This window comes from Somniosus microcephalus, unplaced genomic scaffold (genome assembly GCF_052327205.1).
Source record: "Somniosus microcephalus isolate GS21.2 unplaced genomic scaffold, FLI_Smic_1.0 unresolved_chr4, whole genome shotgun sequence".
Lineage (NCBI taxonomy): Eukaryota > Metazoa > Chordata > Chondrichthyes > Squaliformes > Somniosidae > Somniosus > Somniosus microcephalus.
In genome coordinates this window covers 41,517,468-41,534,228 of record NW_028225182.1, presented here as the reverse complement: position 1 = coordinate 41,534,228, position 16,761 = coordinate 41,517,468, and the positions used below count along the sequence as shown (strand labels likewise).

Here is a 16,761-nt window from a genome sequence, read left to right as displayed (position 1 = left end):
AGTGTAGAGGGAGCTTTGCTCTGTATCTAACCCGTGCTGTACCTGCCCTGGGAGTGTTTGATGGGACAGTGTAGAGGGAGCTTTACTCTGTATCTAACCCGTGCTGTACCTGCCCTGGGAATGTTTGATGGGACAGTGTAGAGGGAGCTTTACTCTGTATCTAACCCGTGCTGTACCTGCCCTGGGAGCGTTTAATGGGACAGTGTCGAGGGGGCTGACACTAGATGACAGGTAATGTGAAGTGGTCCGTTGCTGAGCACTAGCATCCCTCGCCTGGACGAGTGCAAAACTTGCCGGCGCATTAGCGCTGATGACTCCCACTGTCGATCAATCGGAGATCGATTGAGATGATCATGACAACAGACCTTGCCTGAAGCAGTTCATCTTTCTAGTTTTTCCAAACCTCAAACAGCTTACCTGGGGCAGACATTGAATGAGTTGGGACTGCTTTCGGTCACAAACACCATGCACCGGAGTCAACTGAGGGCTGGATCAGGCCTGGAACAGAGGAGTGTCCGATTAATTGAGGTGTGCAGCACCCATTACAAACACCCTTACAATGCTTCCTCTTCATGACATCGTGAAAGATTTCCTTGTGTTTACTCATTGCCTGAATCTTCCCACAGGGCTCCGCAGAACAAAGAGATCTGCGAATGTCTAGTTCGAACTGAAATCTTTCCTTCCTACTTAAATGTCAGGCTGTGAATTAACTACAGTGCTCGGATTGTACTGGCGTAGTATCCTGAGTGCCGCCATCAAACTGTACGGACCTAGTCGTGGCTCAGTGGGTCACACTCTCGCCTCTGCGTCAGCAGGTTGTGGGTTCAAATCCCACCCCCGACACTTGAGCAGAAAAATCTAGGCCGACACTCCCAGTGCCAGTGCTGAGGGAGTGCTGCACTGTCGGAGGTGCCGTCTTTAGAATGAGACGTTAATCCGAGGCGCTGTCTGCCCTCTCAGGTGGGAGTAAAAGATCCTGCAGCCACTATTTTGAAGAAGAGCAGGGGGAGTTCTCCCCGGTGTCCTGGGACCAGTATTTCTCCCTCAATCAACATCACTAAAAACAGATGATCTGGTTATTATCAGATTGCTGTTTGTGGGAGCTTGCTGTGCGCAATTTGGCTGCCGCGTTTCCCACATTGACTACACTTCAAAAAGTACTTCATTGGCTGTAAAGTGTTTTGGGACGTCCGGTGGCCGTGAAAGGCGCTATAGAAATTGTTACTGCCGAATTGGAGCCTGAACGGACCCAGTGATATACAGGGTCGACGTATACCCAACTTCGACTTATAGAGCAATAAACTCAGACTACTGCGGACCTTGCTGGAATGTGCGAGTACACTTTTATTTACAGAGCGCTCTGGGAGAAGTGCTATACACCCCCTTGGTGCAATCGCCAGCTTCTCAGCTTTACAATAGCAGCTGCGCTCCTTTTATACAATTTAAAAACAGGAAAGATACCATATTACATTAATTCCTTGGCCAATCTGGTACTTTAGCATCCTTTAACTTTGGCCAATCCGATACCTTAGCAACCCTTAATCACATTCTGTCAAAAACAAGTTGATTATATTATTATACCATTAGCAAACAACTTAATTATATTACTGTTCTGTACAAGTGACATCACACATTTGGTGTAAGCAGATCAAGTCAGCTGTCTGTTATGCCAGTGTCTGCAAAATGTCAATGAATGTCAAGTATTTCAGCAGGCACTACGGTGCCATTTTAAAATTTCCTCCAACAGAAATGCAAGTCTTTTTTTTTTCGGACCACCCCATCGAACTATATCGATATAGGAAAGGCTGCAGCCAGTTTGCACTCAGCAAGATCCCACACACAGCAATGTGATAATGATCAGATAATCTGTTTTTGTTATGTTGGTTGAGGGCTAAATATTGGCCCCAGGACTCCCCGTGCTCTTCTTCGAAATAGTGGCCGCGGGATCTTTTACGTCCACCTGAGATGGCAGACGGGGCCTCGGTTTAACGTCTCATCCAAAAGACGGCACCTCCGACAGTGCAGCACTCCCTCAGCTCTGCACTGGGAGTGTCAGCCTGGATTTTTGTGCTCAAGTCTCTGGAGTGGGACTCGAACCCACAACCTCCTGACTCAGAGGCGAGGGTGCTGCCCACTGCAGCAGGTCTTAACACTTAAGATGCTCACGACAATAACTTACATTTATATATCGGCCCAGTAATTCGGGTCCCAACACGTGAGTACGGACGGTGTACTCACGCGTAGGTCCATTGGAAGTGCCGGATTTCAGCATGCACAGCGCATGCGCGGAAAACCGGCATTTCCTCTCCTCTGAACCAAGGGGTTAAGAGGCGGTTCGCGTGCGACGTTTCAGGCAGTGCGTACGTGTTGAACTTCGGTTTTTTTGACAGGTTTGACCGTGCATGAAGGCCTCCACTTTTTACGAACGAAAAAAGCAGACGTAAGGACTTAGTTTTAAAAGGTAAGTGGTCTAATAATTAAAGTTGGAAATTTTTTTCCACAGGTTTATTATTTTTAAAGAATTCACAGTAAGTGTATTTTTGGACCCGATTTCTTGAAAAAAAAATTTTTGCAGAAATTTGACTAATTGTTTAAAATAGTTTTTTACAGTTATTAATAGTTCATTTCATTAGTGGGATGTTTTTTTAACTTTTATTTAAAGTTTAAGTAGTGTTTTGGGCGCCCGGAGTTTTCATGAGTTTGACAGGTCTTATGTCTAACTCATGAATGGACTTTTGCAATCTCCCATTGGTTGCCCAGTGCTCACGTGATCCCAGCCGGCTCATCGCACTAAGTACGCCGCTGGATCACGCACGCACAGCGCGCCGGGAGCTGAACCGGGCCACAGACTGGAAATCCACACAGGCCCAGTCTTCAAATGTCAGCGCGATATGTAAGTGTAGGTCGGGGGCTTGCAACCGCGGGAAGCCCCCGACCCAAATTTCTGGGCCATTGTCTTTAACATCGTGAAATGTCTCAAGGCGCTTCACAGGAGCGATTATCAAACAAAGTTTGACCCCGAGCCACATAAGGAGATATTAGGACAGGTGACCAAAAGCTTGGTCAAAGGTAGATTTTAAGCAGGGTGTTAAAGGAGGAGAGCCGGAGACGCTCAGGGATATATCTGTTTATACACTGTATGGATAGATCTGTATTTTTGTGAACAAACATGAATGTTTTCTGATGCTTTGGCAACATAAGATGTAACTTGTCATGCCAATAAAGCGATTTGAATTGAATTGAATTCCAGAGCTTAGGGCCCAGGCAGCTGAAGGCACGGCCACCAATGGTAGGGTGAAGGAAATCATGGGATGGACAAGAGGCCGGAATTGGAGGAGCGCAGAAATCTCGGGGGGTTGTGGGGCTGGAGGAGATTCCAGAGATAGGGAGTGGGGGGGGGGGGGTGGGGCGAGGCCATGGAGGGATTTGAACGCAAGGAGGAGAATTTTAAAATCGAGGCGTTGCCGGACTGGGAGCCAGTGTAGGTCAGAGAGCACAGATGGGACGATGGGTTAACGGGACTCGGTGCGAGTTCGGACACGGGGCAGCGGAGTTTTGGATGAGCTCAAGTTTGCGGACGGTGGAGAATGGGAGGCCGGCCAGGGGGTGCGTCGGAATAGTGTGGAGCTGAAATTTAGAGACGTTCCCCGAGTGCAGGGAGCCTGAAATTTAGAGACGCTCCCTTGGGCGATCTGGTTATAATTGAGTTCATAAGGAGCACCAAGTATTGAAGCCATGGGCAATGAAACACAAAGGGCTTCTTTCAAACAGCCTGATTCTGTTATAGGTTCCGAGTATGTTTCTCTGAGCTGGTTTGATGCAGTTCCTTGCATGCAAGCTCTTGAATCTTTCTCTCAGTTTTTCCGCTGACTGCGCTGACTTGGCCTGGGTTTCAGTTACGTAGGCACCACCCGCCTTCCTAATCCTCGCTGCAGTGACTGTTCTTCACGGGGTGAGACCTGCACAGTGGGTGTTAAGATTTCATCATGTCCTCAGCTAACTTGAGGTACTGGGCACAGTTCTGGTCTCCATATTATAAAGGAAAGAAAGATAAATTTGCATTTATATAACACTTTCCACAACCACCGGATGTTCCAAAGCGCTTTTACAGTCAATGAAGCACTTTCAAAGTGTGGTCACTGTTTTAATGCAGAAATAAAAGGATATAGAGGCATTGGAGAAAAAGCTTCCCTAGAATGATACCAGAACTGAGAGACAATACCTATTAGCAAAGACTGAACAGGCTGGGGATCTTTTCTCTAGAAAAGAGAAGGCTGAGGGGGCGACCTGATCGAGGTCTTCAAGATTATGAAGGGGGTTCGATAGGGTAGATGTAGAGAAGATGTTTCCACTTGCGGGGGAGACCAGAACTAAGGGCCATCTTGTACTCGCTGGAGTTTAGAAGAATGAGAGGGGATCTCATTGAAACTTATAAAATTCTGACAGGACTAGACAGACTAGATGCAGGAAGGATGTTCCTGATGGCGGGGGAGTCCAGAACCAGGGGCCGCAGTCTAAGGATAAGGGGTAAGCCATTTAGGACAGAGATGAGGAGGAATTTCTTCACCCAGAGAGTGGTGAACCTGTGGAATTCTCTACCACACAAGGCAGTGGAGGCCAATTCATTAAATATATTCAAGAAGGAGTTAGATATATTTCTTAAGGCTAAAGGGATCAAGAGATATGGGGAGAAAGCAGGGACAGGGTACTGAATTTGGATGATCAGCCATGATCGCATTGAATGGCGGAGCAGACTCGAGGAGCCGAATGGCCTACTCCTGCTCCTATCTTCTATGTTTCTATATAAGATAGTCACTAATAAATCCAATAGGGAATTCAGGAGAAACTTCTTTACCCAGAGAGTGGTGAGAATGTGGAACTCGCTACCACAGGGAGTGGTTGAGGCGAATAGCGGAGATACATTTAAGGGGAAGCTGGATAAACACATGAGGGAGAAAGGAATAGAAGGTTATGCTGACGGGGTGAGATGAAGAGGGGTGGGAGGAGGCTCGTGTGGAGCATAAACACTGGCACGGACCAGTTGGGCCAAATGGTCTGTTTCTTTGCTGTAAATTCTTTATAATACACGTACTTATCAGCAGAGGTTGATGAACGGTCAATCAGGAGAGGAAGACCAGGCTGAATTCGTCACCCACACCACCCCACCCCCGCCCCCACCCACCCCCTCTCCAATCCCCAAACCAGCAGCAGCGTCTTCCAGGCTGAGATCAACTCACGGAGATCGGCGCTGAGCTCTCCTGGTCTATACGGGTCAGCGCAACACTTGAGGTGGGCGTCAGTCACCTGCTGGTAAGCAGGAGAGCGAGTGTGTCCCCTAACGGTCAGAAGGTCGTGGGTTCGAGTCCCACTCCAGAGGTTTGAGCACAAAATCCAGGCTGACGCTCCCGGTGCGGTACTGAGGGAGTGCTGCACTGTCGGAGGCGCCGTCTTTCGGATGAGACGTTAAACCTCGGTCTGCCCTCATAGGTGGACGTAAAAGATCCCACGAGCACTATTTTGAAGAAGAGCAGGGGGGAGTTCTCCCCGGTGTCCTGGGCCAATAATTATCCCTCAGTCAACACAGTGGTTATGTTACTGGACGAGTAATCCAGAGGCCTGGACTAATGATCCGGTTAGACTTGAGTTCAAATCCCACCACGGGCCCCTGGGGAATTTAAATTCAGTTAATTAAATAAATCTGGAATAAAAAGCTAGAATCAGTAATGGTGACCATGTAACTAGTGGATTGTCGTTAAAAACCCATCTGGTTCACTAATGTCCTTTAGGGAAGGAAATCTGTCGTCCTTACCCGGTCTGGCCGATATTTGGCTCCAGACCCACAGCAATTGACTCTTAACTGCCCTCTGAAATGGCCCAGCAAGCCACTCAGTTGTCAAGAAGGTGGCTCACCACCACCTTCTCAAGGGCAATTAGGGATGGGCAATAATTAGGGATGTGGTTTGACAACCACATCCTGTGAATGAGTTACATAAACACTAAAACAGCTTATCTGGTCATTATCACATTGCTGTTCGTGGGAGCTTGCTGTGCACAAATTGGCTGCCGCGTTTCCTACATTACAACAGTGACTACACTTCAGAAGTACATCTTGAGACGTCCCGAAGGAATGAAAGGCACTATATAAATGCAAGTCTTTCTTTTTAACACCACAGCAACTTAGTTTTACAGTGCGCCGGTAAAGTGGAGAAATGCCCCGAATGGGTTCACAGGGGAGTAAAGGAGCAGACTTCGGGCCTTTAGCGGGGGGCTCACGGGAGGTGGCCGGGATTGCAGGGAAGTTGGAGGATTTAGCTACATACAGTGATACCACTATTCGCGGCCATAATGGAAATGATTGTGTAATTTCCCCCATCAGTCACTGCTGTAAGTGACTGGGTTTGATTTTATGCACAGAATGTGTCCTATGTAACTATCAACCACTCACTGCATTTTGCTGGAGAAATAACCCTGCTTTTACCGGGAGAAGTTGCTATTGTTTCGGTCAGTAGTTCTGTTTGCTGTAGTTTGTATGACTCTTTTTAACTAGACTCTGTGGACTGTTCGCTGCAATGAGCTGTTGAAACAGACTCTGTGGACTGTTTGCTGTAGTGCGCTGTTTAAACAGACACTGTGGACTGTTTGCTGTAGTGCGCTTAAACAGACACTGTGGACTGTTCGCTGCAATGAGCTGTTGAAACAGACTCTGTGGACTGTTTGCTATAGTGCGCTGTTTAAACAGACACTGTGGACTGTTTGCTCTCGTGCTTTGTTTAAGTAGACACTGTGGACTGTTTGTTGTAATGAGCTGTTTAAACAGACTCTGTGGACTGTTTGCTGTCGTGCGCTATTTAAAACAGACTCTGTTTGTCGAGTAAGTAGACTCTGTTTGCTGTGAAATAGACTGTTTTCTGTAAATCCTGCCCCCCACGTCCAACTCATTGGCTGACACAGTGGTGTCAATAGATACCCTGGAGGATTTGGAATGGCGAGGAGGGAGGGCTGCACTGCCTTTGAGCTGATGGGCCAGGAAGGTGCCAGTTGACTGTGTTGAGTTGAGTGATCTCAACCGGGGCTGTGTTTGTTGTACTACTACTGGCCTCAGCACCCCCAGCCCCCACCCTGGCCGGTCCAGAGAGGGGAAAGGAATGCGCTGATGGCTGTTTCTGAAGGTGTCGGCCAGTGGCTCAGTGGGCCACACTCTCAGCTCCGAGTCAGAAAGTCGGGGGTTCGAATCCCACTCCAGAGACTTGAGCACAAAAATCCAGGCCGACACTCCCAGCGCAGTACTGAGGGAGTCTCTTAGGCAGTCCCTCGGAACCGAGGATGACTTGCTTCCACACTAAAAATGAGTTCTCAGGTGACTGATGAGTCCAATGCGGGACCTACAGTCTCTGTCGCAGGTGGGGCAGACGGTGGTTGAAGGGGCGAGTGGGTGGGGTGCTTGGGTTGACGTGCGCTCCTTGCGCTGCTTGCGCTTGGCTTCTGCTTGTTCCCGGCGAAGAGACTCGAGGTGTTCAGCGCCTTCCCGGATGCTTCTCCACCACTTTGTGCAGTCTTGGGCCAGGGATTCCCAGGTGTCGGTGGGGATGTTACACTTTTTCAAGGAGGCTTTGAGGGTGTCCTTGAAGCGTTTCCTCTGCCCACCTGGGGCTCTCCTGCCGTGTCGGAGCTCCGAGTAGAGCGCTTGTTTTTGGAGTCTCGTATCGGGCATGCGGACAACGTGGCCCGTCCATCGGAGCTGATCGAGCGTGGTCAGAGCTTCGACGCTGGAGATGTTGGCCTGAGCGAGAACACTGAGCGAGGACGAGGCCCAGGAGCAAGGTCGAGGCCCAGGAGCAGGGACGGGAGGAGTAGTGAGGCCGGGACCCAGGAGCGAGGATGAGGCCCAGGAGCGAGGTCAGGACCCGGGAGCGAGGACGGGACCCGGGAGCGAGGACGAGGCCCAGGAACAAGGTTGAGGCCCAGGTGCAGGGACTGAGGGAGTGCTACACTGTCGGAGGTGCCGTCTGTCAGATGAGACGTCAAACTGAGGCCCCGTCTGGGTAGGAGGTAGGAGACAGAGAGTAGGGATTACATTACATATCGAATGACATAGAATATACAGCACAGGGACAGGCTCAACTAGTCTGTGCTGGTGTTTATATTCGACACGAGTCTCCTCCCATTCCATTTACCTCATCTCAGCCTTGCAGCATATCTTTCCATTCCCTTTACTCTCATGTACTCGTCTAGTTTCCTTTTGAAAGCAGCTATGCTATTTGCCTCAACCATTCCCTGCGGTAATGAGTTCCACAGTCTAACCACTCTCTGAGTAAAGAAATTTCTCCTTATTTCCCTATTGGATTCATTGGCAATGGGTATGCACTCAAATTGGCAGGGTGTGATCAGTGGTGTCCCCCAAGGACCTGAGCTGAGGCCACAGCTTTTCATTATATTTTTTTAATGAGTTGGATAAAGGCATGCACCTGGAGTATTGTGTACAGTTTTGGTCTCCTTACCTAAGGAAGGATATACTTGCCATAGAGGGAGTGCAACGAAGGTTCACCAGACTGGTTCCTGGGATGGGGGGATTGTCCTATGAGGAGAGATTGAGTAGACTAGGCCTATATTCTCTAGAGTTTAGAAGAATGAGAGGTGAGCTCATTGAAACATACAAAATTCTTACAGGGCTTGACAGGGTAGTTGCAGGGAGGATGTTTTCTCCTGGCTGGGGAGTCTAGAACCAGGGGGTCAGTCTCAGAATAAGGGGTCGGCCATTTAGGACTGAGATGAGGAGGAATTTCTTCACTCACGAGGGTGGTGAATCTCTGGAATTCTCTACCCCAGAGGGCTGTGGAGGCTCAGTCGTTCAGTATATTCAAGACAGAGATCGATAGGTTTTTGAATATTAAAGGAATCAAGGGATAAGGGGATAGCGCAGGGAAGTGGAGTTGAGGTAGAAGATCAGCCATGGAGGGAGTGCAGCGAAGATTCACCAGGCTGATACCTGGGATGGCAGGAATGACGTATGAGGAGAGATTGGATCGATTGGGCTTATACTCGCTGGAGTTTAGAAGAATGAGAGGGGATCTCATCGAAACTTATAAAATTCTGACAGGACTAGACAGACTAGATGCAGGAAGGATGTTCCCGATGGCGGGGGAGTCCAGAACCAGGGGTCACAGTCTAAAGATAAGGGGTAAGCCATTTAGGACAGAGATGAGGAGGAATTTCTTCACCCAGAGAGTGGTGAACCTGTGGAATTCTCTACCACAGAAGGCAGTTGAGGCCAATTCATTAAATATATTCAAGAAGGAGTTGGATATATTTCTTAAGGCTAAAGGGATCAAGGGATATGGGGAGAAGGCAGGGACAGGGTACTGAGTTTGGATGATCAGCCATGATCTCATTAAATGGCGGAGCAGGCTCGAGGGGCCAAATGGCCGACTCCTGCTCCTATTTCTTATGCTATTATGAATAGAGAGCCGGATGTCCAAGTTTGCTGACGACACTAAGTTAAGTGGCACAGTAAGTAGTGTAAATGGGAGCAGAAAGTTGCAAAGGGACAGCGATAGATTAAGTGAGCGGGCAGAGCTGCGGCAGATGGAGCTCAATGTGGGGGGAGCGCGAGGTCACCCACTTTGGCCCTCAGAAGGTTAGATCAGAGTATTTTCGAAATGGCGTGAAGCTGGGAAGGGTGGAGGGGCAGAGAGATTTCAGGGGTCACCAGCACAGCAATCACTAAAAACTAGTGGAGAGGAACAAAAAATAATTTAAAAAGGCTAGTGGGACGTTGGCCGTTATCTCGAGGGGGGGCTGGCATACAAAGGGGTGGAAGTTATGTTACAGCTGTACAGAGCTCTGGTCAGATCCCAGCACTGTGTTCAGTTCTGGGCACCACACCTCAGGAAGGCTATATTGGCCGTGGAGGGGGTGCAGCACAGATTCACCAGAATGGTACCCGGGGGCTAAAAGGGTTAAATTACGAGGACAGGTTGCACAGACTAGGCTTGTATTCCCTGGAGTGTAGAAGATTAAGGGATGTTTAAGATGATTAAAGTATTTGATAAGGTAGATAGAAATCATTTCCTCTGGTTGCGAGGGGGAGTCCAGGACAATGAAGCAGAACCTCAAACATTAACGCCAGGCCATTCAGGGGCGACATGAGGAAGTGATGTCAGCAGACACAGAGCCCGCCCGCCCCGCCAGCCAGCTCTGGCCTTCGAGCAAGAGGTCGGACTTTAGTGAGGGCTCGGGATCATCTCGACGCGAGGGCTCGGGCGGGGCGCCGTGCCCGTCGCTGGGAGGGTCCGCGGCGCGCCTTGGCGCCCTCGAGCCTGTCGCCGCCCGGCCCGCAAGCGAGGAGGTGGAGTCCTTCTCCGACCCCCCCTTCACGGGAAGGGTTGGCAAGAGCGGAGTGGACAATAACGCTCTGTCTCTCTCGCTCTCTCTCTCGTAAACCCGGCCTCCCAATCCCCCAGCCGCGAAAATCCCGGCCTTTGTCTCATTTATCGCAAGGACCGCACGGCCATTTTTAGAAAGTGACAATTAAGAGTGGGGGAGGTGTGCCTCGGCCTCAACAGCAGCTTATTGCAAACATCTGCTTCCTTCGAAGAAAAACAAAAACCATCAGCCACCAGTTGAAAAAAAAAACCCACAGCTCCGCGGAGTTAACTTCAGCAAGGAGCCACGTCGGCACTTGGCACTGCGAGCCTACCAAAGACAGCAACAACTTTCATTTATCTAGCGCCCTTAACGCAGTTAAAACATCCCCAAGGCGCGTCGCAGGAGCGTTGCCAGACAAAGAAATCGACTCTGAGCCAAAGAAGGAGACATCAGGGGCAGGCAAACAAAAGCATGGTCAAAGGGGGTCGGTTTTCAGGAGCGTCTTAAAAGAGGAGTGCGAGACAGAGAGATTTAGGGAGGGAATTCCCGAGCTTGAGGCCTAGGCGGCTGAAAGCATGGCTTGCAGTTTCTGCCGAGGCCCACACTCAGAGATTCTCCGACATGGAGTGATGGGTTTCCCAGGTGGTCTTAAGGTTAAAGCTTCAGTCTTGTTAAATGCAGTCCGGGCAGGCTTCCACACCCCCCCCTCAGTGAGGGCCAATTGTTCTACTTCAAACCGGGCCTTTCACTCGTGGTAAGAGATTGAAACAACACGACACTCGGCTACCAGTCCCTTCCCCCTCTTGTGCTCGATCTCAGCTCAAGCAGACGGGTAGTCCGTGATTCGAGGCCCACAGGCACTGGTAGCCGATGAGGGCTACCGATAAAGGGGAGGCAAATGCTTTGTGATATTTAGTTGCCAACTACCTGACCTACAACAAATAGAGGCCACATGTAATGTCAATGAACCCTGGTTGGGTGAGATTCCATCAACACCGAGGTCGGTACCACGTGCAATTATGGCCAAGCAATCATTCTTCTGTGGCTGAAAGAATTGATTACATAATGATCACCTGGGACTTGGGTAAGCCAGGCTCAAAGATGGCAATGCTCCAGAATGTGGCTATGCCAGGCTCAAAGATGGCAATGATCCAGAATGTGGGTACGCCAGGCTCAAAGATGGCAATGCTCCAGAACTTGGGTACGTCAGGCTCAAAGATGACAATGCTCCAGAACTTGGGTACGCCAGGCTCAAAGATGGTAATGCTCCAGAATGTGGGTACGCCAGGCTCAAAGATGGCAGTGATCCAGAATGTGGGTACACCAGGCTCAAAGATGGCAATGCTCCAGAACTTGGGTACACCAGGCTCAAAGATGGCAATGCTCCAGAACTTGGGTACGTCAGGCTCAAAGATGACAATGCTCCAGAACTTGGGTACGCCAGGCTCAAAGATGGCAATGCTCCAGAATGTGGGTACGCCAGGCTCAAAGATGGCAATGATCCAGAATGTGGGTACGCCAGGCTCAAAGATGGCAATGCTCCAGAACTTGGGTACACCAGGCTCAAAGATGACAATGCTCCAGAACTTGGGTACGCCAGGCTCAAAGGTGGCAATGATCCAGAATGTGGGTATGCCAGGCTCAAAGATGGCAATGATCCAGAATGTGAGTACACCAGGCTCAAAGATAGCAATGCTCCAGAACGTGGCTACGCCAGGCTCAAAGATGGCAGTGCTCCAGAACGTGGGTACGCCAAGCCCAAAGATGGCCCTGCACCGGTACTTGGGCGCGACAGCACCAAAGATGGGCATGCATTGATAGTTGGAATGCCTAGGCCCAAAGACGGTAATACCATGGCACTTGGGTACCCACAGCAGGCGGAGTGCTGATGCCCGTAATGCGGGAACTTTGTGCAGGAAACAGTGGCAAGAAATGGCCAGTCTATGACTAGGAGGATAGCACCAAGTACACGGGTATAATTAACAAGCACGCTACATCGACCATACATTAGCAGTAAATCAACATGGGAACACTCCGAACACGGGTAGTGTTCCTACAGAGAGTTCAACAATTTCAGGTCATAACCCTGGCCCCTATCATATATATATTTTTTATCCACTCTTTTTGTTTGTGTCTGTTCTTCTCTCCCACATGGCAGCTGTCTTTCATTCTGCCAGCGCAATTCACACTTCATCGAGAGCCATCCTTTGTTTCTTAACCTGTCCCATTACCATCTCCTCTCGCCTTGAATATCTCTTAATGTCTCTTAATCTCTCCTGCCTTCCATCCTATCACAGACCTCCCCTTTTGTTCTTTCACCCCCTCCCCCATTTCCCAGCCCCTAAACTTGCTTAAAAATCTGTTCCATTTCCTGCTTTTTTTCCAGTTCTGACGAAAGGTCACCGACCTGAAACGTTAACTCTGTTTCTCTCTCCACAGATGCTGCCTGACCTGCCGAGTGTCTCCAGCATTTTCTGTTTTTATTTCAGATTTCCAGCATCCGCAGTATTTTCTTTTTGTGTTAGTGTTCCTACAGGATATATGGGCAAGAACTTACATCTCTACAGCGCCTTTCACGACCTCAGGATGTCCCAAAGCGCTTCACAGTTAACGTGTAGTCACAGCTGTGATGCAGGAAAGGCGGCAGCCAATGTGCGCACAGCAAGATCCCGCAAACAGCAATGAGATAAATGGCCAGGTCATTTGTTTTTGCAACATTGGTTGAGGGATAAATATTGACCAGGAGGTTGGGGGAGAACTCCGCCCCCCCCCCCGCCGCCGCTCTTGTCAGCCGTGGCTCAGTGGGCAGCACACTCGCCTCTGAGTCAGAAGGTTGTGAGTTCAAGTTCCCACTCCAGAGACTTGAGCACAAAATCCAGGCTGACACTCCCGGTGCAGTGCTGAGGGAGCGCTGCACTGTCAGAGGTGCCGTCTTTCGGAGGAGACGTTAAACCGGCATTAAATCTGCTCTCTCAGGTGGACGTAAAAGATCTCAACGGCTGCTATTTCGAAGAAGAGCAGGGGGGAGTTCTCCCCGATGTCCTGGGGACAATACTTTCCCCTCAACCAACATAACAAAAACAGATTATCTGGTCATTTACACATTGCTGTTTGTGGGAGCTTGCTGTGCGCAAGTTGGCTGCCGTGTTTCCCACATTACAACACTTCAAAAAAGCATTTCATTGGCTGTAAAGCGCTTTGAGACATCCGGTGGTCGTGAAAGGCGCTGAATAAATGCAAGTCTTTCTTCTTCGAATTAGTGGCTGTGGGGATCTTTTACGTCCACCCGAGTGGGCAGACGGGGGCCCCTCGGTTTTAACGCCTCATCCGAAAGACGGCACCTCCGACAGTGCGGCGCTCCCTCAGCACTGGCACCGGGAGTGTCGGCCTAGGATTATGGGCTCGAGTTTCCAGAGCGGGGGAAACTACGATCCCGCGACCTTCTGGCTCTGAGGCGAGAGAGAGAGTGCCACCCACCGAGACAGGTACAGCCAGCCTTGATCGCTGACCCTGTAACGACACTCGTCTGTGTGGAGTGGGGGGTGGGGGGGGTGCTTTGAAACTGGCTCAACCTGATCTTACTTTCACATTCTCTCACCGTAAGCAAACAAGGGAGTTTAAAGCAGTAGGGGGTTGCTGCACTCTGATTACCCGCCCCCCCTCCCCACCGACCTCTCCGCGGCTGCCCATACCTGTTAATCATCAGCTCTGAGCCACAGCTTGTTGATGTGGCGTCCTTACAGCAGAAGTAAGATGTAGCTCTTTTGTTCTTGGGACTTCCTCCTGGGCTCCGGAGGGCCGGACTAAGTGCTGATCTCGTCAGGTTGCCTGAGTGTGGGCGGATCGTATCGTGAGCCTCTTCCTACTGTCCTGTTTCCCCCTCCCCACCCACCCCGACTTTGCTTTCTGGGTGTGTGCTTTTGGGCTGAGGTGCCCCTTCAGGCCGGTCGACGAGGATTAGTTTGCCAAGTTCTCTCCCTTCCCTCCCCCCCACGCTGTTATTGTCTAGCCCGGCGTTGCTGGAGGAACACCAAGGGGACCGACAGAGCATAAGCAGCTGGGCGAGGGAGAGAAACTATGCCTACAACAAAAAAATATGTTAAAAGGGAGCCTCTGGTGCGACTTGCAGGGGGTCATCAGATGGGAGTGACTTCTTTATTAACCCCTTCGCTGCCAAGTCTTTACTTCGGCACAGATCTCTGTGGCATAGTGGTTAGCACTGTTGCCTCACAGCGCCAGGGACCCGGGTTCAAATCCGGCCTCGGGTGACTGTGTGGAGTTTGCACATTCTCCCCGTGTTTGCGTGGGTTTCCTCCGGGTGCTCCGGTTTCCTCCCACAGTCCAAAGATGTGCGGGTTAGGTTGATTGGCCATGATAAAAAATTGGCCCTTAGTGTTAGGGGGGATTAAATACGTGGGGTTACGGGGCTTGGGTGGGATGGCTGTCGGTGTAGGGACCGGGTGCTGGGGTTTGGATGATCAGCCATGATCTCGTTGAATGGCGGAGCAGGCTCGAAGGGCCGAATGGCCTACTCCTGCTCCTAGTTTCTATGTAACCTCTTCCAGCACACCCCCCCCACCGACAACCCTCCGCGCTCCTCCAGTTCCGGCCTCTTGCGCCTCACCGATTTCCCGTCGCTCCGCCATTGGCGGCTGTGCCTTCAGCCGCCTGGGTCCCCCAAGCTCTGGAAGTCCCTCCCTAAACCTCTTCGCCTCTCTCTCCTCCTTTAAGGCCTAATCCTGCTCCTATCTTCTGTGTTTCTATGTTAAGACGTACCTTAAAAACCTACCTCTTTGACCATGCTTTTGGTCACCCGTCCCAATATCGCCTTATGCGGGTCGATTTCCAAACTTTGTTCGCTAACTATGAAGCGTTTGGGGTCGTTTTTACAACGTTAAAGGCGCTGTATAAATGCAAGTTGTTGTTGTTGTAATTGTATCACTGACAGACTGGTTGGTGCACTATGTCCCAACTCCCTTTATGTCATTTTATGTGGCCGGGGGGGGGGGGGGAAGTGTTTCCGTTCAGTTTCTAACTGCGTAATAATAGATTTAATCTCGCCCGCGGCTCAGTCACCAGCACCCTGTCGCCTCCGAGTCAGAAGGTCGTGGGTTCCAGACCCCAATTCATTGGGCTAGGCTGACACTCGCGGTGCCAGTGCTGAGGGAGCGCCGCACTGTCGGCAGGTGCCGTCTTTCGGATGAGACGTTAAACCGAGGGGCCCCGTCTGCCCTCCCGGGTAGACGTAAAAGATCCCACGGCCACTATTTCAAAGAAGAGCGGGGGTGGGTGGGGGGGGGTGCTGGGGAGTTCTCCTCGGTGTCCTGGAGCCCAATATTTATCGCTTAATCAACATCACTAAAAAAACAGATGATCTGGGCGTTATCACATTGCTGTTTGTGGGATCTTGCTGTGCGCAAATTGGCCGCCGCGTTTCCCTGCAATACAACAGCGACTGCACTTCACAAAGTACTTCATTGGCTGTAAAGCGCTTTGGGACGTCCTGGGGTCGTGAAAGGTGCTGTAGAAATGCGAGTCTCTCTCTCTCACATTGACGTGAAACGTTGTTTCTCTCTCTGGTGACGCTCTCCGACCCATCGAGCGTGTCTGTTTCTATTTCCAATCTTCCCCTTCGGTCTTTCAGCCCACGCTTCCCTCTGTCAATGACCTCAGGACATTTCGCAACCTCAAAAGCCCTGTACAAATGAAGACTGTGTCAATAAAATGCAACTATCTTGGTCATTTCCCACCTGATTTATTTTCCTAGCCCTACCTCCCTGGTTGGATTTGCAGTATTTATTTGTGAAACAAGCACTTAATTCATTTGTTTGTTTTTTTTCCGCCTCTCTACATAATTTTTTTTTCTTGCCCTACCTCCCAGGTAAATTTGCAGAAATTTCCTTTAATTATTGGTTTGTTCTGCCCTCCTCCCTCTTTACTCAGTTATTGACAAGATTGTGAAAGATATTTCCGCCACTCCTCCCACGCTTGCTGAGTGTTTGTACCTGAGGGTTGACCACTCCATTTCCACATACGTATGACCAGGCCTAGTCTGGTTCCACGCGTGTGTGACCCGGCCTATCTGTGGTTCCACGCGTGTGTGACTGGGCCTACCCCTGGTTCCACTCATGTGTGACCAGGCCTACCCTTTGTTCCACCCTGTGTGACCGAGCCTACCCCTGGTCCACGCGTGTGTGACCGAGCCTACCCTGTGGTCCCATTTGTGTGTGACCGAGCCTACCCTGTGGTCCCATTTGTGTGTGACCAGGCCTACCCTTTGTTCCACCATGTGTGACTGGGCCTACCCCCGGTCCACATATGTGTGACTGGGCCTACACCTGGTTCCACTCAGAGCGGCGAGAGCGGCGGACCTGCAGAAGAATTGGCTGAGCGGCA

The 16,761-nt window shown here is 50.4% G+C and overlaps 1 protein-coding gene across 1 annotated transcript in view; it reads right to left on the bottom strand.

Annotated features, from left to right (window-relative positions):
• The window catches only part of LOC147090613 (phospholipid scramblase 2-like), a 49,866-nt gene extending 35,603 nt beyond the window's left edge, over positions 1-14,263 (bottom strand). Inside the window, exons 1-2 of the mRNA XM_085977381.1 lie at positions 14,058-14,263; positions 418-498 (exon numbers count right to left, since the gene is read on the bottom strand). Of these exons, the coding sequence (XP_085833507.1) occupies positions 418-430 (13 nt within the window). The 5' untranslated portion in view covers positions 431-498; positions 14,058-14,263. The remainder of the gene's footprint in view (positions 1-417; positions 499-14,057) is intronic.
• Between the last annotated feature and the right edge of the window lie 2,498 nt (positions 14,264-16,761).